The sequence below is a fragment of the Callorhinchus milii genome, unplaced genomic scaffold (genome assembly GCF_018977255.1).
Source record: "Callorhinchus milii isolate IMCB2004 unplaced genomic scaffold, IMCB_Cmil_1.0 Scaffold2, whole genome shotgun sequence".
Lineage (NCBI taxonomy): Eukaryota > Metazoa > Chordata > Chondrichthyes > Chimaeriformes > Callorhinchidae > Callorhinchus > Callorhinchus milii.
In genome coordinates, this window is record NW_024704743.1 from 4,229,957 (window position 1) to 4,252,628 (window position 22,672).

Here is a 22,672-nt window from a genome sequence, read left to right on the forward strand (position 1 = left end):
ATTTTATTGATTGGATTTTTATTACCCCCGGAAAGTGATCCGTCAACCAACTAACAACCAGGTTTCTACTTAGCGCTCGGTAAATAGAGGCGGGTGAGTAATGAAACTTGCCTTGAGTTTCACCTGCCCAGGTATCTAAGCCCAGGGCCTCTTGCTTGTGAGGCGAGCAAGCTAATCAATATACTACACAATTCCAATCCTACTGTACAAGTTGCACTTTGATTTCAGTAAAAACTCTACAACTCTCGTCGTGAATATAAAACACTCTTATTCGATGGCCAAGAAAACACAAGAAGACCCGATTTATTATTGAGATTTTATAATTCCTATTAACCTAAACACAAAATATACAATTATTAAAGAAATACACAGTGCAATTCCAGGAGAGAAAATAAAAGACAATTTGAACGATTGATTTAATTGATTCAGTGGAACACGTGACAGCTGATTTGTTTTTACCAAAAGTAGATGTGAAATGTGAAACAACTTGCATTTACGTAGTTTATGTAGGTAAAATAATATTTCAAAGCACTTACAAAAACTTTTTTTTTAAAAAGAGGGTTACTTTGAGACCAAGTTGGGATTGAGAACACTCACACAATCCAAAAAAAAACCACACTCCCTCTGATCACTGGCTTGAATCAATATATTCACCTCCAACCAGATCACACTGTTGAATGCTGCCTTCTGTTTGTTGTTCCATAGATAAAGTGAATATATACTTCTTCATCCACTAAATGATTTTTTCCCCTGTCAAAAAGAACAGCCGAAAATGTGCAGAAAATAGCTGCATCGGCACATCAGCAAAACAGAGTAGCAACTTCACTGACAAATTTGCATGGGTTCAAATTTCTGGTCATTATCTCCGTTGTAGCTTCTGGCATGAAAAACGGAGCTGTGTAGTGATGCCCCTGTGCCACAAAAACTACCGATATACAATTGCATTGTCTGAAATAGAATTAAACACAATTCAGCCCCCACACAGATTATTTTGTTATACCTTTAACTCAGGCTTTTTAAAAAAAAATTAATATTTGAACCTTGCCATGCTAAAATACTGTCTGGTAGGTAAGCTGGGAGCAAACAGTGCTTCTGCTGCAGAAACACTGATATATTTGCATCGATAATGCACTCTTTGTAAGTGTCTGCAATTTTAAAACACTTTTGCCGCTCTCTTTCGCAATATTGTGGGACTGATTCAGATCACGTCTTGTGTTCCGCGTGAACCCACTGCAGAAATGGACAAGGTGTTACCTGCGAGTAACATTTTGGGTCAGAAATCCCATTTACCAGTCTGTTCAGCAATCTAACTCCTTTGAAGAAACGCTCCCTGTAGTTTTTACAACTATTGATGAATGTCCACCTACAGGTGCATTCCACTTGCTTTCAGAAGAGAAGCTGCCTTTACACATCTTTCTCTCTCTCTCTCTCTCAGCTGTATTTGAGATATTATACTTCTACAGTGTAATAAATGCCATAGAGAATATACCGAATATACCGCTGCAACAAGTTTGTCTTAAAAGCTTGAAAGAAAGAACCAGGTTTTACTTAAGTGGCATGAACACAAGTGTGAACTCAGTGCAATCAAATATATGCCAACAAAAAAAAGAAATGAGCAGTTTGAACATTTAATGGTTCAGTGATCGTTCTACCCTATGAAATCCTACAATTTTGACCTAAAGAAACTCTTAAAATGCTTAAACAACAGAATACCCAGTGCTCTCTTTGTAAAGTGCCATATGTTGTAACAGTATCAGAAACATGCTTTTTTTTCAATATAATACATTAAACAGACGTAGTGTGCATGATCTGGGATGAGATTTTTGAAACCGATTACAGGCTGCTGATTTGGGCGCCAACAAAAGGTTTCATTCAGTGAAATAAAAATCCAAAGCGTTATATAAAAACAAAAGGGCCATGTTGCAGGACATCCCCAGAAACACACTGCTCTACCCCCAAGTCGTGCTGCCACAAGAAAATGAAGTGCACTAAAAGCCAGGCTGGAGCTGAGAAGATAAATTACAAATGCAGTCGAGTTAGTCCCATAGACTTCAAGCGAGATTTGAAAGGGCTAATTCCGAACACTGCTGACGAGACCTTTACACGTAGATCAAACCCGTCAAAGGGACCGGCAGAAACAGTAGTGGAACAATGGGGGGGGGGGGTCGGGGATGATGAATAACATTTGTTGGGTTACTGGAACACGAGCAAATCAGACAAAAAAAGAGATCACAATACTCCTTTCCAGGTACTCAAACCAGCACCAGGCTACGCGTGTAACACACTGAGTTTGCCTCGACTATCGAACATAAAACTGCGTAATCAACAGGTGAATCGGAACACTTACTTTGCTCTAAACAGTTTCAGGGGTTTAGCTTCAAATCATCCCGTTCTACGCTGTTCAGCAAACCTTCCTGCGGGGCGATAATTAAAGGTGTTCATGGGACTCCTCTCCTGGAACGCGGGTGATATTTTGCCTTCTATGTGGCTGCCACAAACCATCGATATCCTTTTCACAATTTCTCACTGCGCCGATCGCTGGAGATTTTAGCAGCTCTGACCCGAACGTCTACGACATTAAACCACTGGATAAAAGAGGTCTTTTGTGTTTTGCTAAACACGGAATGCAACACCAGACTGAATGAAGGCCGGTCTCTGTGCTTTTAAATATTGACTGAGAAGTCACACAATTTAGAATAATTGACTGACGACAAAAAAAAATCAGTGGTATACTTGACCCTGATACTGTACAGGTTCAATAAAATACATGTAGGAGCCATGCCATGAATAAACACCAGGTGAACAACCCCAGATGAATAACTACATCAAATTCAGTTACAATTCAGCAGACATCGAACACGACCACCACTTGTCGGACACTTACTAGTCACGTTTGGAGTTCTATACATTACTAAATTTAAAAAGATCTAAGTGGGTATACTTCTATCTATCACAAGTTCCACTGAAATGTGCGTAATGTCAAATACTTACTGTGTGAAAAGAGAATGGGAAGGGATAACACACCACGGATGAGATTCAAACCAGACTCCTACCGTCTAACCCTGCGTTTTCCACGAGGCAAAAAAAAAGGCAGATATGTAGAATCTTCAGGTAACACCAAACACCACTCTGACCGTGACATAATTTACATTAAGCTGTGCTTCACACTGTTTCAGTCATCCAGTAACCACCCTGCTCTCTCTCTGCTTCAGAACTCAGATATGACCATCCTGTGCAAATAAGTAACATTGGAAGTATGCAGTTAAGGTCAACCAATTCTAACGACCAGCGAAGAACACCCAAAATGACAAAACGTGTTAAAGAAATACTTATATATTGTTGTACACAAGATCGGCTTATTAACTAAGCACAGTTTCGGAGGCTTGACACGCACAAACTTGCATGTCCAGCCAGCTCTGTAACACCAACTCTCGCTCTGCCCGGTGGGAAGATTCACAGCAATAACAGCAGTAGAGAAACAAAAAAGCATGTGATGGCCGTAATTAACCATCGATTTTCCAAAACACTGGGACGTCTTCATTTCTCTTGTAACAACGCCGGGATATTGATGTTCCAGCCAATGGCCTGACGATCAAAACCGCAGGAAAAGAGGTTGCACGTGGGATTGTCCTCGCTCCACGCTGTGCAGCACACCATCCGACGATGTCCCTGTGTGAAAACAAAACGGTCCAAACGTGGCTCGAGTCGCACAATCCTCAGCACAAAACAAGTTGAGTTTTCCCGATGGACTTCGCCCTCCCAACGTGAAAGGCGCTACCGTCAACGCAGTTTTCCCAACTGTCACTGGTTCTGTCAGTGACAAGAGTTCAAAACCCTCGTCCTCGTCCTCGCCTCCAAAGCCATTCGCAGCACCTGCTCTCTCCCCCCACCCTACCTCTGCGACCTACTGCTAACTCCACACAGACCTGGACGCTCCCTCCGCTCAGCGGGCTCCGGCCTGCTCCACGTTCCCCCCCGCCCGGCCCGCCTCCCACCACCGGCGGTCAGGTCTTCAGCCTCTCTGCCCCCCCCCGCCCTGTGGGACTGTTCTTCAAGGCCCCGTCACAAGATGCTCCTCTTCGACATACATTTAAGACAATAGCATCTCATCGTTTTTGACAACCGCAAAAGATTTTCCCTGATAATAATTTTCGTATTTATGAGCTCCGAGTTAAATTTGGCGAGTTCACAAACATTTTTACACCCCCCCCCCACCCGCCCGCCGACTGGGCCCCTGAAATGGCCAGGGTTACAGAAAGACGGGACTTACCTGGCGATTACTGCGAGGGAGTCGTGTTAAACGTACTCCAGACATGTCGAATAATCGAACCTGTCGATTGTCGTGCGGGAGTGCTATGATCTTCTGTCCAGCGGACACACTTATCCTGGAAGAGATCAAAGAAACTGAGCAAATTCCCGAAGGCATCGCAGCAAAGGCACATTTCAGCAGGACGACGACACTGGACTGTTACCCAGTCGGCATCTTCGCACTGTTACATGACCAGCTTCACGAAGCAACTGTTGTACCAAAGTGTGTAGCTGGCTGTTCACATTCTGAGGACACTGGGAGTCAGCACTCCCCAGTCCTTCAGCCCTCATGACTAATCGATGCATCCAGTACCAAAAGCAAAGGAGTGGCATAAGCCGACCGTTTACTTCCACGTGCCTCAGCTCACAGGGGAGATCAATTCAAAATAAAAGGGATTAGTTGATATTGCCCAAAATGATCGTGTTTCGTACGAAAGCACGAGGCGGACGTTTTATTAATGACGTGTCCTGCGGATGCGATGTCAACTGAGGACCCATCTGCCTGTTCAGGTGGATGTTAAAGATGCTCTGGGGCTGTTTGACAAGAGTCCCCATGTCCTGGCCAACAATCCCCCATTCCCTCCATGGCTGTTTGTGGGGCAACGCTGTGCGTAAATTGGCTGTCACAAAATACACAGTCACTTCGCAGAATTCCTGCGAAGTGCTTTGCGATGTCCTCCTGACATGAAAGGCGCTACACTAAATGTAGGGATGATCATTGTTTTATTGCCTGCGGTGTTATAGTAACCCTCGGGGGATGTTTAGAGGGAAGGTGCTGCCCAAAAGTGGGCGGCTGTGATCTCATCATTTTTTCCTGAATAGAGATTTGAGCCACATGGGCTCTCACATGGGGTGCCAGAGGGCAGGCCAGGGAAAAGAAAGTGTGAAGCTTGTTCTCCACACCCTGCTTGTGTTGGAAATCGCGGTCAGCAAACCGCTGTGATGCAGCTCTCCGTGCGAGCAAGTCCTACAATTTAGGCGACCATTAGAGTACCAACATGAAATGGTGTGGCATGTACTGCAATCGGGCTTTCCACTCAACCTCATTGTAATTAATGTGCCTTCGCTCTCTGAGTAGTGTTTCTCCCCCCGTACTCCAGTATTCTCCTATAAATCCCACAGAATCATACCCCTGTGATTCAGATCACAATTGGTCGCATTGGAATTACAGTATTACAAGCGTCAGTTTGCATTTTTGTGAGGAAGTACCACAGCTCTCTACTTGCATCAAGTCCCCTGCAATATGGATCTTACGTTAAAAAGGCAGTAAAACTGAAAATAAAAATAAAGGCAATTTTTACAATCAATTATACCAAAGCCAACAATTACGAGATGACTGCATAATTAATGCAAGTAAACTCGCCAGAGTTGACCTCGCTGACTTCAAATTGAGAGTTGCTGTAGATTTCTTCGCTGGGAACCTCTCAGTTATATATATATATAAAAAAAGTACCTCTTTGACAGTGTCTAAGTCATCTCCCCTTTCTCCCTCCTCCCTTGCTCGGAATCCAACCCTTGCCTTTGTGAAGCACTCAAAGAGACGTTATCCTATATGAAGGGCGCTATATAAATTTAATTGATATTGTTGTACATAAAACCTCATCCTTTCTGTCACCTCAGTGCAAAAATAGTACAAAACTATTAAGACGATTCCGACAAGATCCACCTTTCACAAAACCTGGCTCTCCCTGATCTGTTCATTTTCATCTAGAAACTCACTGCTCGTTTGAGAGTTCCCACATAAGAAGGTGATGGCTCTTTTTCCCCTGAAAAGAAAACAATGGAATGGAATTTCTTCCACCGCTAAGAGGTAATTGGATGCTTCGGTCCGATTTAAATATATTATGAATTGTCTGTCAGAAAAAACACTGCTAGAATTAAAGTGGGTTTCACGTGTGAAGCAAGATTCATTTACACCATTGGACACGACAGGCTTAAACATTACAAGGTGCATTCCATCAGCCTCTGGAGCTTTTGGCATGAGATCAAGAGATGTGTGCAATGCTGTTTTTACATAAACTACAAAAGGGGATGAAGTTCACAATAAGCCTCTCGCAAAGAACACGCTGACAGACAGAAGCTCTTTTGGATTTTACAGTAATCCATACTTAATGATGAGAAACATACACACAGATGTGCAAATGTCATTGAAAATTGAAAATACCAGTGTCGGATCTATTTAAAGCTTTGTCTTTCTACCCTGGCCCTTACAGTACTAGCTCTCAGTTCGGCTCTACCCCCATCTCCCACACGATGCTCTCACATGACTGAGCGCTAAATAATCCCCTTTATTCACACGTGTCAGAAAGATAAAGGTTTTCTCCCCGCAGCGAATGCTGAATTTTTTGGAATCAGAATCGGTGCCCATCAGCCCATCACAGGTCATTCCTATCAAAAGCAGCAAAATACCTCATACACACAACACTGCATGGCAACAGCTTATCCATCCACACGGACAATAATTTTCATTCATCTTTTTCGAACAAAAGTCAAAGAGCACGTATTTATTTACTAAAAATCTGCAGTATTTTGTGTTTTGTTAACGAAAATATGTTCTGGGACGGGGCAGGCCAGAATCTGAAATATTACACAATACGAGAACCATTTCTGCCTTTCTGTTGAATAAAAACTTGTTAAAGGTGTTGATCCCACACCTTCGCCTCCAGGCAGAGTAAACGGTTAAATATTTTGCTCACAGCACAGAAGAGAAACCCAATTAATATTGCCCTGAACATACTACACCGTGTGAGCCTAGTCCTGCAAAATGATGTAGGCATTGATGATTAGCATTTAATGCTACAGTAACTCTCTCTCCTCACTATCGGAACAAGCATACAGTAGAGGCCCTGTCTATTGGGACAAGTGTACAGGAGTGCCTGTCTGTCCATGCCAAAACGACAAAAGCAAAGTCACTCAAGTGGCATCATGAATCTTCACTCAATTTTATGTGTCTGCTTCTCAGATACGTTTCTTCATTATTAAGCGGGTATTTAAAAGAAAAATACATTTGACAAAGGCAACGGCTAGAATTTAAATACTCGAGTTGGTAAGATTTGTAGTCAAAGTCGTCGTTATTATTTATTATTAGCTTCACCCATGAAAATGACAGGGCATTCAATAGCAACATGGTACACAATCTGACCTTCCTGAGTTGACTGACATGTCGCTGCAGATTTGAGTGCTACGGTTTCTGATAGTACACACCAACCAGAAAGAGAGCACACCGATGAAACTCAGCCATTAAATGCAAGATGATCTACGACGGCAATGCTATTGCAGAGCCCGCAAGACTGTGGTCAGGGTAGAGGAAAAGTGCGTCAGTGCAATGTTTGATCCAAGACCTTTCTTTTTAAATAAGTAAAGCAAGTAAAGACCTCGGGACATAGGGATTGATTTTGCAGTAATGCTGGTACTTTGGAAGCTCAAACATGTTATTTTACAGGCTCACATTTAAAATCTTCATTGAAATGCAATTATTATTGCATCTCATTAAACGGCCTTTTAGGCATCAATGTGTAAACTGGTGATATTATATCACGTTTATGATGACACTGGAAACCAGTTGCTGTATTATAAAGCTCGCACGGTACGAGAACAGAAAAGTAATGGAATAGAAACATAGCAATTCTGCAGCGCAGAAGGAGACCATTCAGCCCATCGAGTCTCCACTGGCTCACGGAGCAAGAAGATCAAATCTAAAGGATTTGAAGAAAATATTTTGGGAAGAGCCCTGGAGAGTATTGGTTGGAGCACTCGCCTCGCAAGCGAGAGGATCTGGGTTCGATTCTTGGGCGGGGCGAAACTTTAGGCAAATTTCCATACTCCACAAGCCTCTGCTTATCTAGCAGTAAGTAGGAACCCGGTTGTTAGTTGATTGACGGATCGTTTTTCCAGGGGTAATAATTCCTTCAAATTTTTCTACAAAATAAACTAATTTGGTCACTCAGTCCACGACTGTTTGTGGGACACCGATGTGCGCAATTGGCTGCAGAGTTTCATCCACAAGATATACAATTCACTTTACAGTCCATTGAGACTTCTCGAAGACGTGATAAGGCGCTATATCAAAGGCAAAGATTATTATTATTGTTAATAGTGTCTCGGGATGGTCTATTGCCCACCTGATCAGGCAGCCAGGGCCTTGGGTTAACATCTCACCCAAAGGATGGTGCCTCCCCCACCCCACCCCCACCCCACCCCCACCCAAAGACGTGATAAGGCGCAATATCAAATGGAAGGATTATCATGAAAAATATTGAAGGAAATGTACAAGAATACACCAGGTATTGAGCGAAAAACAAATTCCACAAAAATAAAAGTGGATTCTCAAATATCCACTAATTTCAAGTGTCTACAGGGGAGGATGGAGCAGAAGAGGTTGGGGGGGTGGTTTGCTGCATTTTGACGATTATCCAGGTTCAATTGCATTTTCTCCCCCCAATCGTCCCCCAGTTCAGAGGGCACACAGCCTTGAGGTCTTTCCCAATCTTAATCATGACCCCTCGAGTTCCAGCTTGCGGTCTAACTAAAAGTTTTGGGTTTGCCTACAAAATACACGGCCACTGCGCTTTGCAGTAAAATCCTGTCAAGCACTTTGAGACGTCCTCCTGACGTGAAAGGAACATCAGATGCAGTATCATATCTGCATCAGTTTTGTTTCTCATCATTCAAAAGTCCTGGAATGATGTCCTCAGTCTCCCCTCCCCTCTTAATAATGGAAACCAGCTGAGTCTAGTTGCTTCTCCTCATAATTTAAGTATTTTTGCAACTGTTGGGGGCCCATCCAGCACTGTTAAGCCCTTTTGAGATGCGCTGCTGATGTGAAAGATGATGTGTAAACTTAAATTGTATTGTATTGCTGGATGTGATCTGAAATGGCTTCCAGAAATAAAGCAGAAAACAGCGTCAAAACATTTCTTGCTCCAAAATTGAGGCAATCTCTGTGTCTGCGTCCAAAGCTCTGGTAATCAACATTGACACCTACTGCTTGGGAGCAGAACTGAAGGACGTAGGTTTCAAATAACAAAGATTATTTGTATATTTTCTCCAAAGAGTATCGGAAATTTGCCCCTAGCGTGCCCTAACTGATTTAGTACTCTCCACATTGCTCCTATAACATAATAAACTGTGTTCCCGTCAAAAACAGCATCAACTACTGCTGTTTGGATCCTGCATCACATTACATAGGAAACAAGAACCTAACATCAGTAGTTGATGCTGTGTTTATTTTTCGACAGAAAATACATAGAAATTGATACCATGGAAGGTCATTCAGCTGTTCTTGTCTGTGCTGGCCCTTTTTACAGAGCAAGCGTTTCAGTACCATTTACCTCCTGTTTCCCCATACCCTATAGTTGACAATGATCAGATAAGGATCCGGCTGGGAACAGGATTGAAGGATACAAAGATAGATTACAGGCAGGTAAATCAATAGCAAGGATAATAATACTCGCTGTATTTAGTACAGCGCCTTATCATGAGGTCGAGCCGTCTCAAAGCGCCTCACAGGATATACTGTAAAGTGGGGTGAAAGTATTTGGAGGTGAATGGGAAAGTCAATTTGCACACATCAAAATCCCATAAAAAGCCACGGGGAGACAATGACATTAAGGCGAAACAAAGGGAGGATGGATGAACATTTTTGAACCACTTTATCGGATTACTTTTGGGAAGACAAAACTATTCGATGCAGAACATTCCTGAGCAGAGTGGATGCACCGCGCCCTTCAGATTCTTTAGTCAGAGAGAGAAAAAAAACTCTTTCATCCCAGGACATTTCAACCCACGACTGTTTGCGGGGACACCGCTGCGAGCAATTGGCTGCCGCACTTCGCCCACAACTAGACAGTCAATTCGCTTTCTGTGAAGCGCTTTGAGACGTCTCGAAGACGTGAAAAGCGTTATATCAAATGCAAGGATTATCAGGAAGCGGCAAATGTGCGTGAAGGCGTGAAATCCTTAATCTGACATACGGAAGTGCATTTAAAAATAACCATTTACCTGTTTACTGCTGAGTCAGTACGTATGGTTGCTATAGGAGATCGCATGTTCTTGAGATCCCAGACTTTTACAGTTCGGTCATCACTTCCCGATACAACATTATCCGCCACAGTGAAGACAGCAGATGTTACGGTACTGAAAGAGGTTAAAAAAACAAACAAATAAATAAATAAATAATCACTGAATGTCTTTTCAAAACCAGAGATTTGGATTCAGCTGAAATATAAAATTAATGTCTGCAACTGAAATAACTTATTTATTTGCTTATGAGTAGAACAATTTCACATTATTGGGCAAACAAAGTCAACAGCTGAACATCTCTCTCTTCCCCCAGCGCTCACGAGATGTTATCCCGTGTGAAGGGAGGGCGATGTAAATGCAAGTTGCCGTTCTCTGTCTTGAAAACAACCTCGAAGCAATACTCAAACTATTAGTAGTGTTTGCATTTCCCACATCGCAAATCACTGTGGCCACTCGGGACTCGGTAAATACAGCAAAGCCAAACTCAACATGAGTATTAATCAATAAAAAGAAATCCCACAGGAAATTTTGGAAACAAAATCAAAATACAAACCCCCCTGTGGAGGGCCTTTCATTGTCTGTTCGTTTCGATGAGAAGCCACAGCTGTTTTGAGTATAAAACTAGTCTAGGACCAGACCAATTTTGTCACCATTGCAGTCATATTGTCTGAATTCATACCTCATTCCTATGAATTCCATACCTCATTCATACCTGTTCTTACAGGAGGAGAATAACCCTTGCATTTCAATTAGCACCCGATCACATCGTCAAGACATCTCAAAGGGTTTCACACAATATCCTACAAGGTGGAGCGGGGGTGAACTCAGTAGCCAGTCTGTGCACAACAATGTCCCGTAAGCAGCCATCGATTGGAGTGAGTCAGACCTTGAGGTGAACTCCCAACATGAGAAGTGCTATACGCGCGCAAATTTGCTTTATTTCAGGGGACTGTTGGCCAGGACGCCAGGAGAAACTCTCCCTTTTTCTTTTCAGATAATGCCGTGGGATCTTTAACATCCACCCTACACAGGCAAATGGGACATCGGTTTAACATCTCAGACCGAAGCACTGCACCCCTGACAATGCAGCACACCCCCAGCACTGCAATGGAGCGTCAGCTTTGACCCTGTGAGTTCCAAACCCTGACGCGTGGGCTCGAACCCCGCAACCCCTCCGACTCGGGAGTTCTACCGAATGAGCCAGTCTGACACCGGGCTGGAAAGAGTGCTGGATAACCCTGCACGCAATTATAAATTCTTGATAAGACAGGCGCACAAATGAAGGCTTGCAAATGCATCCTCTCTTAAAAGGCTCCTACCCTAGACTCGCTTTGTTTACTTCCCGATCTGCATGCCTCTGGGCCCTAAGTGAATTTTGAATGTGCTTCTCGTCTCCATTTTCCACTTTGGGCTAATGGTCCTACTAAAAGGGCTGGAGATCACACAGGATATTTAATGAAGTCTAATATTTTGCAATTTGCAATGTCAGTTCCTCCTATCCGCCCGCTACTCAAAGAATTCAGACTTTCACATAGTGATTTGGACGCTGATTGAATTGAGCAGCATCCAAGCCACTGGAGGCACTTTTACGCAGGCACGCTTAATTCAAATTGACATTATATTACGGTTTAATAAGGATTAAACTACTGCGTGGAGCACGGTTCTTTTAATTTAATAGCAAGCTGAAACGGAAGCACGCTGCTGTGGCAAGCAGCACCGGCCTCGGTGTGACAAGACCTGTACGTTTTTCTCGTGCCAGTGAATACGCTTGCTAATTCGCGTGCAGAAGAATATGGGTTCAAGTCCCTCGGTGGGACTTTGAACCGATATCCTCGGCTGACACTCCATTTGGAGGGGGTGGTGGGGCTGTGGGGGGGGGGGGGGGAGTGTTGTATTGCTGGAGGTGCTGTCCTTCAGATGAGATGTTAAACTAGGGTCCTGCTTGCCTGTTCAGGCGGACATAAAAAGGTCCCACGGTACTGTTCGAAATGAGAAGGGAGTTTCTCTTGATATCATGGTCAACGACCTCTGCCCCCTTTCCCTTCACGGCTGTTTCTTGGGTGTCGCTGTCTGCAAATCGACTTACATTTCGCCTCTTTTTGAAAACTGACTTAATTTCGCCTCTTCTCGCTCCCAAATTTCCCCAGCAGGAATAAATCACGGGCGAAAGAATTCTGAAGAAAGCGTATCCTTGTTATGTTATTACGCCTCTGTGCTGAAACTGCCCACAAATTCATTGCACTTAAGGCCGTATATCCCGTGATGCATTTCGTGACATTCTCTTGATGTAAAAGGCACTATATCAAATTAAGGATAACTTAATCTCACATCCATTTGCAATTGGAAACATGAAATGTAAAATAAGCCACTGAATCACGCACTGCCACTTTGTCAATAGGCTGGAATCTGGTTCACCTAACGGTGTTATGTAAAACGAGTCTGGGCCATCTCCACACACAGTCCCACGTCTCACCAGGTCACCAGGCTCCATTGGTTCCCTGTCTCCCCCAATGGATCGAATGACTTCATCTCTAAGCTCTTTCACACCCGAGAACCTCCCCAAGATCACCTCTGTGATCTTCTCCGTCCCCACTCCCCGGCTCATCCCCTGCGCTCAGCTAACTCAAGCCTTCTGCAAATTCCTCGTTTCTTCCAGGTCCCCAATCGGTATTCAGGTGGAGAAATGCCATTTTGCGTCCACTCTTCCATGTAAAATAAATGCTTGCGGTGATCCTGTGCTCGATCCTGCCACAATGCGACAAAACACTCCACGAGGCGCATTAGGTTGATGTGTAGTGAAGGCCGTTTTGGCAAACGCAGCAACTAATCTATGACGGCAATAACCCACGATCTACTAATCTGCGATTTTGTGCATGAAATTGATCGACGGAGAAATATTGGCTCGGGACACTGGAAGAATCTTCTTGCTCCCAAATATCTCCAGCAGGAATAAATGACGGGCGAAAGAATTTGGAAGAAAGTGTATTCTTGTTATGTTATTATCCTGCAAACAATATGCGTTTCGTAGGAACTCAGTTGTCAGTCAATTGGCGGGATCGCTTTTCCGAGGGTAATAATCCCTTCATAAATAAATAATAATTGGGTCACCCAATCCACGCCTGTTTGTGGGACGCTGCTGTGCGCAATTGTCTGCCACGTTTCGCCCACAAAATATACAGTTAATTCACTGTGAAGCACTTTGAGACATCTCGAAGACGCGATGAGGCGCGTGGAGTCCTGTAGCTCAGTGGTTAGAGCACTCGCTTTGCAAGTGAGAGACCTGAGTTCAATTCCAGGCAGAGGGCGAAACCTTGGGCAAGTTTCCTTACTCCACACAGAGCCTAATAACAATCCCTCAAAAAAAAAAAAACAATAATTAAATTGGTCATTTTCAATCTACGACTGTTTGTGGGACATTGCTGTGCGCAATTGGCTGCCGCGTTCGCCCACAAATATACAGTCAATTCACTTTACAGTGTGTTCTGTGAAGCGCTTTGGGACGTCCTCCCGACGTGAAAAGCGCTATATCAAATGCAAGGATTATTATTATTATTATTATATCAAATGCAAGGATTATTATTACTGTTATTCCTCCCAGATTTTGTTTCCCATCTACGTTTGGTTCATTTTATCATCCAAGAGCAGAAATAACAATGTTGAAGGATAGAGGGAGAGAAACGAATGCTTCTGTCCCCCCGAATTTACATTCCCCTTTCATTAGCATCTTACCCGGTGAATGATGAACAAAACCAATGTGCTAAAGAGAGATATCCCGCCAGAACTGAAACAAAATACGTGTTTGTTTTCCTTCCGTCAGTGATGGCATCGGTAATGTGGGGATTTCCACACAAAGGTAACCTCCGACATCATGAGGCATGACCTTGTTTGAAGTACAGATCAAACATGTTTTGATGATATTACTTCATAAAGTACTGAAGCTTTTAACCCACTCACTGATATAAGCGGTGGTGGGGGTGTGTGCGGGGGGTGCAGTCCTGCAGATTGCTGAAAAGAGGTGGCAATCATAAGAACAGCTGATCCGATTAGCAATGGTAGGTACCCAGTTGTTAGTCAATTGTCAGATCGCTTTCCGGCGGTAATAATTTGGTTTAAAAAAAAAATTGGGTCACTCACTCCATGATTTTGCGGGACACGATAACCAACTAAAACCACATAGCTTGCCATTGATAGTGCTGTCTGGCAGATCTAAACCCATATTCCCAGGAGACTTGCATTCTCCAGCTCTGGCTCTTCAGGTAAACATTCGATTTAATCTTTAATTGCTCTGTAAGTACTTTTAAGCACCATGAAATCAGATGCATTGGTTGCCTCGTGTACAAATCGCTTCACCCAGCAAAGAACAATTGATTACACGGGTTAAGTGCCAGGCCCGACACTTGGGAGGAGCCAGCTGATCTCACTGTACGTTCCAGGAACCACAGTAACATTACTTTACAAAAAATAACCTTCAACTGCAACCCATCTCCGCTTCGCGCTTGTATCAAAATAGATTGAGCGCGCACTGCAACTGAATACATGCGCCTCAGTTCAATTTACCCCAGCCCACCGCAGCAATCGACAACCCCTGAAATCTGACTGATGAGCGTAGCGTTCGAAAATCATCCAGAAGCGTTTAGCCATCTCCCTTCACACCAGGATTCGCCCATTAACTGCAGAGAAACTAGAATTGGAAGCTTTGGTAAAAAATAAGACACAGCGGAGGGGATTTTTTTTTTTTAAAAAAAAACGGCTAGGAGTTGTACATGCAGTATTAAACTAGTAGACAAAAAAAAAATCTGGACTGGGTTAAGCACTTCCCTTTGGAACGGAGCTGAGCTTGCACTTAAATGATGGCTCATCGTCAGTTACGCAATTGGCCACGATTCCAGATGCAAACAACGCTTTACTGCTCCGGGGAAGAACGATTGCTCAGCTGAAATACAGTAATAATACTTGGCATTTGATTCAACGTCTTCCAGGTCGGGAGGACGTCTCAAAAGAGATTTACAAGATAGTTCTGCAAAGTGTTTTGACTGTGTGTGTTGCAGGCAAGTGTAAATAGATATATTTCAAGGGAAGTGTGCAAAAAAACGTCCTCTGGATCCATCAAGTCCACTCCCAGAAAAATCCACCCTTATTTCCAGCTCCCAACCATTATTCTAACTATGCTCCTGGTGCTCACTCTCAGTCCCTTCCTAGATTCTGTTAAGTTACATTGCTTGTCTGTTGGCATTTAAACCAACTGCTGCGTTCGTGCTATATCAGTCACCGATCCTAGATGCGGTCAACAAATTAAAACAGGGGATTCAGAGAAAATATCGATAATAATAATAATCCTTGCATTTGATACAGCGCCTTATCACATCACGGAAACATCTCAAAGCGCTTCACAGAATAGACCATTAAAGTTTCCCCCACAAAATGTACAGCCAATTCACATTATAGTATATTCTCGAAGACGTTGCGATATCAAATGCAACGATTATTATTAATATTATGATGGATTGACTCTGTATTTCATGGGCGAAACGCGGCAGCCAACTGCTCCGTCTCACAGTCGGGGATTGAGAAACAACACAAATAATTAAATAATCGAGTGCCGCAGGCAGATAGTTAAGGGGTTCAATCTAGATGGCTGATAGAAAGAAGAGTGCTGCAAACACAAGGCGATAATCGACAAAAACATTTGGAAAGAGTTATAGAGGCTTGTGGCCTTCTGAAACAAATGCAGTATTTGTACGAGCGACGTGAGGCGAAACCATTAATCTCAGGGCCGTTTGGGGGGGAAAAAAACAGCCACTGAAGGTATAAATTGAAACAAATACAAACCGCAAAAAGTTTTCCCCAAAAAGTGTTCGACTGAATATGAACGTCTTGCATTACTCCATCAAGGACTGTCGATAAATACCCCGTTAAATCTAAAAGCACAAATTCCTGTGCTGGTTATTTCACTGTAAAAGCTGCGCGTGTGTTTAAAAAAANGGGACGGCGCACGAAACTGTGAGCTCGCGACTCAAATTTAAGGGGATAATGGGTAAACGTGCGGTGCGGTACGGTCTGTGCCTCGTCACACCTGAAGAGCAATAAGATCCCTCATTTGCTTTTATCAATCACAGCCCATAAATTTAAAAGCCGGGTCCCGCTGGGGTCCAGTACGACACCACTATTCCCAGGAAAAGCTGAAGTCTCTGCCAAACCAGAGCAAAACTCATTTATCTTGTCCTAGAGAGCAATGGAGCATACACTTCCAGCTGACAGTGCGGCAGTTTCTCCTCACACACCACTGACTGTTCTGGAACATTCTGCTCCCCGAGCGGGTCTCAATCACTGAAAATACCGTAATGCTCGCGCTCCTCATTAGAATTAACAGCTGTCTCGACAGTTAAAAAGACCAGAGACCGTTCTGCATAACAATCTGCTGAAATCTTCCGCCAACGAATGAAAGTGCTACGCTGTAATTTAAGATTTTTTTTTTGAAAACATCCTAAAATAGCTCAAAAGACCGAAATGCTGGGTTTGATGGATTTCAGTGGGTTTCACCTTGAACGGGGTAGTGTTTCCGGAGTTTAACAGCCTAGATTTGGGGCGGACATACGCGTAAATATTTCACAGAAAACAATTTAAACGTTTCTGCAAACAGTTAAACTCTTATTTTATCATTGGTGCATCCAGAGCCACAAAATAGCGGCAATAATAATCATTGCATTAGATACAACAGCTTTCAAGCCAGGAGGACGTACGTCTCAATGCACTTCACGAGGGTTCACTGTAAAGCGAAGTGACTGCGCGTTTTTGCAGGAGAAATAAAAACACACGCTCCAGACACAGAAATGCGTTAAATGAAACTCAAATACTGTAACATAGAAAAACAAAAGTAAATTCACGGGACCTTCCTTTGAAGATTCTTAATGTCTTGTCACTTCGTTGCAATTTGGGGAAAAGCTTTCACTTATTTATCTCCCCTTTTAAAAAAATAACCACTTTTATATACTTGAGCTACAGCGTAAAAGCATTAACACCACTTACCGCACCTGCCCCGGAATCATGAGATGTACAGGCACAGCTTTAATCTGTTAATATTTCAGTGTCTACACTCCAAATCCTGAATGTTTTAGTGTTAACCAATGCTGCGTTAGCCTACAAAATGCTCGGTAAATCCCGTGAAGCAACTTGACGCGAAAGGCTTTCTATCAAATGCAATTTTTTTTCAAACTGTAGTTGCTGCTTTCTCTAGCAGCTGTTAGCCACGGTAATAGTGCTCCCTGCTGCAACACCCCTGAACCCCTGAACCTTAGTCAACGCCCTTGTAGTTCGTATTGGGACCCTCATGGATTGAACGCCCCTCTCCCTCAATCCCTCCGCTACCCCCCACTCCCTCCCGACCTTCAAATCCCACCCTTAAAGGCCTTCCATTTTTGATCGTGCTTATGGTCACCCCCACCTCCCTCTCCCCCTGGCTCGTTGCCAGACTCCGCCACCGTGATGTACTCCGGGACGCTACGCCTGAGTGAAGGGCTCTGTATAAATTCAAGTTGTTGTTGTTGCTGTTGAACGATTCTAACTGTCGAACCGCAGAGTCCACTTTGTTCCCTGACATTTAGTTAGCTCAACGCCTGTGGGTTGAAGGTGCGGATTGGATCGGCAGGTGTGCGTTTCAGGGCAGCCTGCTGAACGGCAGCAGGTTTCGAACACTGCTGGGTAATCAGTCAGTGACATACACGTGATTTTTACATCAAGATCGATTGAATTAGAACTGGAAACAATGACGCTTGTACGCAAGGTGGGATTTGTTCAAAACGGGTTAATACTGGGCGAACCCTCCACCGTCCAGGGTCTTGGGACGTCCTCCCGGGATGAAAGGCACGACATAAACACAATGTTGTTGTTGTTCTGGCTTTTCCTGCACTAAAAAAAACAGCGGCTGACATCTCGGTGGAATGCATTTCCCACGAACAGGAAGCATTGGTGATGTCACTTCAAACATCAGTTGGCATTTCCTGCTCGCAGCTTGCCCCATTTTGTAAGACGTTCCTCTTTTTTTAAGTTTTTTGTTCCTTTTTTAGGCTCAAGAGCCCTCATTCGAACGCTATCCGCGAGCCACAATGGGACTGAAAGGCCCGGAGAAAATTGTGGCGATACAAATGGAATGCGTAGGAAGCGGTTCCTTCCCTGGATGTTTTGAGTTCCGACCAAAGGAAAAAAATCTTGGCTCTGTACTCTGCTAACTGGGCAACATTACAAATACACTCGGCAAGTGCTTGCCACCACGTTCGTACCAGCCGCGCGGAGTTTGGTTCATAACCACAAGAGTGGACGTGTGAAGTGTCAAAAGTAATTTGCGGTGTCAGTATCAGCAACAAAAAAGGTGCAGGAGACATTTCAAGCCGTACCTACTTCGGGACAGGAAAACTATGAAACAACTGGAGGTCATGCTATAAATCAGATGCTAAGAGATCAGGGCAAGGAGGCATTGCAGATGCTCCATGGTTAGGAAGCGTAAGTTTCAGGCCAGACTGGGACATCATTTACAAAGCAGGTAATTAACAGCTGCCTGGGTTACCAGGGACGACGACGACGACAACAACGTGCACTTACATTGCACCCTCCACGCAGGGCACCGTCTCAGAGCGTTTAACAGTGGCGGAGCCAGACTCCGAGCTGGTGGCGGGGGAGGTGGCCGTTAAGCACGGTCGAAGAGGAAGGTTTTCAGGCGGGACTTAAAAAAGCGGGGGGGAGAGGGAGCAAGGCGGAGGGATTGTGGGAGAGTGTTCCAGAGTTTCGGGGCGTAGTGGCTGAAAGTACGACCTCCGATGGTGGGGCGGAGGGTGCGAGGGATGAGCGAGCAGGAGGCCGGTGCCAGTCGAGCGGAGGTGCTGATCGGGTGGTGGATTTGAACACGAGAGTGAGGATCTTGAAGTCGATCTGTTCAGTGTTGGGTACTGTTGGGTTGGTCTGGCCTGAAACTTACGCTTCCTAACCATGGAGCATCTCCAATGCCTCCTTGCCCTGATCTCTTGGCATCTGATTTATAACATTACTTCCAGCTGATGGTTGTTCATAGTTTCCCTGTCCTACAGTAGGTACAGCTTGAAATGTCTTCTGTACCTTTTTGTTGCTGATACTGATACCGCAAATTACTTTGACACTTTACACATCCACTCTTGTGGTTATGAACCAAACTCCACACGGCTAGTTCAGTGGAGCCTGGGCCAGAACTGGTGAGATGTGGGTACGGAGTTTGGTGACATATCCGCAGACATGGGGTCAACTTCCATGTTTGCGGATGACACCCAACTGTATCTTTCTGCCTCCACCCTCAACTGCAGGAACACTGCTGTCCTGACAGACTGCCTGTCGGACATCAAGTTCTGGATGAGGGCAAATTTCCTACAGTTGAATGTGAACAAGACTGAGGCCCTCCTGATTGCCAGCGCCTCAGCACCTCAGCTCTGGCAGCATCGACCTCCATGGTTGCTCACTACAACTCACCAACTCACCAGCCAGTCAGGAACCTGGGTGTCTTGTTCGACTCTCAACTGTCTTTTCTCCCCCACATTCAAGCCATGACCCACTCTGCCTTCCCTCACCTCCGTAACACCACCCGACTCTGCCACTACCTCACCCCTCAGGCCGCTGAAACTCTTGTTCACCTCCAGGCTCGACTATGCAAACGCTCTGCTTGTCGGCCTTCCCAACTCCTCCCTCCACAGCTGCAGATAATCCAGAACTCTGCAGCCCGTGTCCTCTCCTGCACCAAACTCGTGACCAGATCCTTGACCGTGACCGGGTCAGTATGCGGGCAGCAGAGTGGTATCTTGGTACACAGTCGGTTGGGTGGGTAATGCAGAAGAATAAGAAGCGGTTCAAAACTCGCTCTTCGTTTGAATCTCTCTTGCGATCTTGGAAAATAAAACCATTTATTTTATCCCTAACTATGTTTAAAGCATCGGTGAGTTATTAAACCTTCAGAAATGCTATATCAAATGCAGGGATTAGTATTGAATGTCGAGCAATAAAATGGAATTTAGCCTTCGCAAGGTTGACCTTAAGGACTTTCACCAGCAGAACAAATATAATGTATGAGCTCCATCCAGTGGTTGAAATCTGTGCGGCAACTTGGAAAGAGCTTATGAGAGATCCGAATCCGGGTGAAACACAGCTGCCGGTTTGCGTACAGCAATATCCTACAAACAGCCACGGAGTGAGTGACCGATTTTATTGCTGGCCAGAACACTGGGAGGAACTTGCACAGATCCCAGTGCAATGGGATCTCTGGACATCAAAGAACTAATGTTGGTCATTTTCTACCTGAAATAGGCTGGCGTGTTCTGTGTCTTCATACAACACGTGTGAGCGAGCACTTCTGATGTTACACTGACGGAAGCAGGATTTTTATTTCTGCCAATGTATTGTTAGTAAGAGGAATTCCAGAAGAAATTGGCACCTTTTGCGAGGTTTCCAGAAATCGGGTTAAAGAAATCAGACTCCGACCCTTCGCTGGTTAAAAGGACTGAGGTACTCACTCGGTGTGCCCCTGAAAGACGTTGACCGAGTGGATTGAAGGGTCTCGGAAATCCCAGAGACGGAAGGTGGTGTCACGCGACGATGTCACTACGAGCCGCTGAGACGGGTGAGTACAGCAATGAGTCAATTCTTGGTCATGTCCTGCGACAAAGAAACCAGAGGCAAAAATTATCTTACAAAATAAGAACAATTACCTTCATTATGTGTAACTTAACAATTCTAGCAATCTCTTGCTGAGGTGTATATATATATATATATTATATATATATAAAAACTGACAGACTTAATTTATATAAAAGCTAATCACGCAAGAAAAAAGTACCGTTGGACATCTTTCTCCGTTAAATAGCACACACTTCCGAGTTACATTTATCTCCTCTAAAACCAACCAGATACAGACTATTGGGGGATTTTTTTAAAGGGAAAAAACACAATTGTTGTAGACAGACTCGGGCTAGAATACTCGCTAAATGTAGGACGAGGATTGCTCCTGGTTGCTCCTTGGTCAATCCTTCCAACTGTAGTATTTTTCACGTCTGTCCAAAATACAACAATAGAATTTGCAGAACAACGTCGCTGGTCTCTACCGCCCCCCCACCCCACCCCATCAAAAAACAAAGCTGGTCCACAAACAATGAAGGACAACTTCAACGAGCCTCAGAATTAACTTCACTAAATGTTTCAGGGATTAAAAGACATATGAAAAGGGCTGGACTCTCTCTCAGTAATTTAGCTTCGTCAGCATCATATCCCAAAGCTCTTTAGGAATCTTTGCAATGGAATCTCGTCGTGAACTCAGAACTATGTTGAGGGTAAAACCGAGGAACAGAAGCTGAAGTGAAAATGTGAAACTAAGTGAACACTTTAGGGTGAAAAACACGTCAGCTTCTGTTCCTCAGTTTTACCCTCAACACAGTTCTGAATTGAAGACGAGGTTCTGCCAGGAAGCCAAAAATAAACAAGGCCACTTGTTAATTCCATTGATAGGGGAGTCAGTGACTCAGAGACCATAATTATAAGATAGTCACAAGAACAGGGAAACAATGTTTTCACCCAGAGAGTTGTTGGAATGTAGACTGCCCTGCAAAGTCGGGTTATGGAGTCAGAGCCCATTATAGCTTCCAAGAGGGAAGTAGACGGGGATATAATAATAAAAATAATAATAATCCTTGCAATTGATATATGTCGTACAGACAGCTCAAAGTGCTCCACAGCATATTCTGTAAAGCGGATTGACTGTGTACTTTGTGGGCGAAATGAAAGACAGTGGCTTGAAGGGGTATGGGGATAAGGCAGGGTGTTGGGATTGAATTCATCTCCTTGCTCTGTGACCTGGCGTGGACTCAGTTGGCCAAATGGCCTCCTTCTGCGCAGCGGATTTCGGTTCTAACTTCGCCGTAGCTTGTACTTCAACAACTCTGCAGCTGGAGCTCATGGCGCCAAGAGTGCCGTCAGGGTCGACAGGAACGTTCGTTCGGTCACAAGAAGTAAAATGGTGGCTACGTGAAATAACTTGCAGATCCCGAGACTGAATCAAAGAAGATGGCTGTGAGACAGCCGTTTCTACCCGCCCTGCATCAAGCGGCGTCTTAAAATGATGGCATCCCGAGGTAAACGGTTTGTGAAATATTGATATGGCTACTGAGTGCAGTCGAACGGAACAAAGCTTTAAACCAAGGTTTAAAAGAGACTGTAAATATTCCAGAATAAATGGAATGTCACAGGACGGTGGATTGATGGGACTGTCAGCCGTCCAGTGAACAAACCTTTCACACTTTAAACTGTGCGTTCCATTAGTAGATGTCTAACACGTTCCCAT

The 22,672-nt window shown here is 44.2% G+C and overlaps 1 protein-coding gene across 2 annotated transcripts in view; it reads right to left on the bottom strand.

The window, feature by feature from the left end:
- Positions 1 to 302: 302 nt before the first annotated feature.
- The window catches only part of wdr37 (WD repeat domain 37), a 65,909-nt gene continuing 43,539 nt past the window's right edge, over positions 303 to 22,672 (bottom strand). For both annotated transcript variants that reach the window (XM_042346300.1, XM_042346292.1), the window contains 4 exons: positions 20,853 to 20,994; positions 10,309 to 10,443; positions 4,271 to 4,385; positions 303 to 3,669 (listed from right to left, as the gene is read on the bottom strand). In XM_042346300.1, the coding sequence (XP_042202234.1) occupies positions 3,538 to 3,669; positions 4,271 to 4,385; positions 10,309 to 10,443; positions 20,853 to 20,994 (524 nt within the window). In that variant the 3' untranslated portion in view covers positions 303 to 3,537. The remainder of the gene's footprint in view (positions 3,670 to 4,270; positions 4,386 to 10,308; positions 10,444 to 20,852; positions 20,995 to 22,672) is intronic.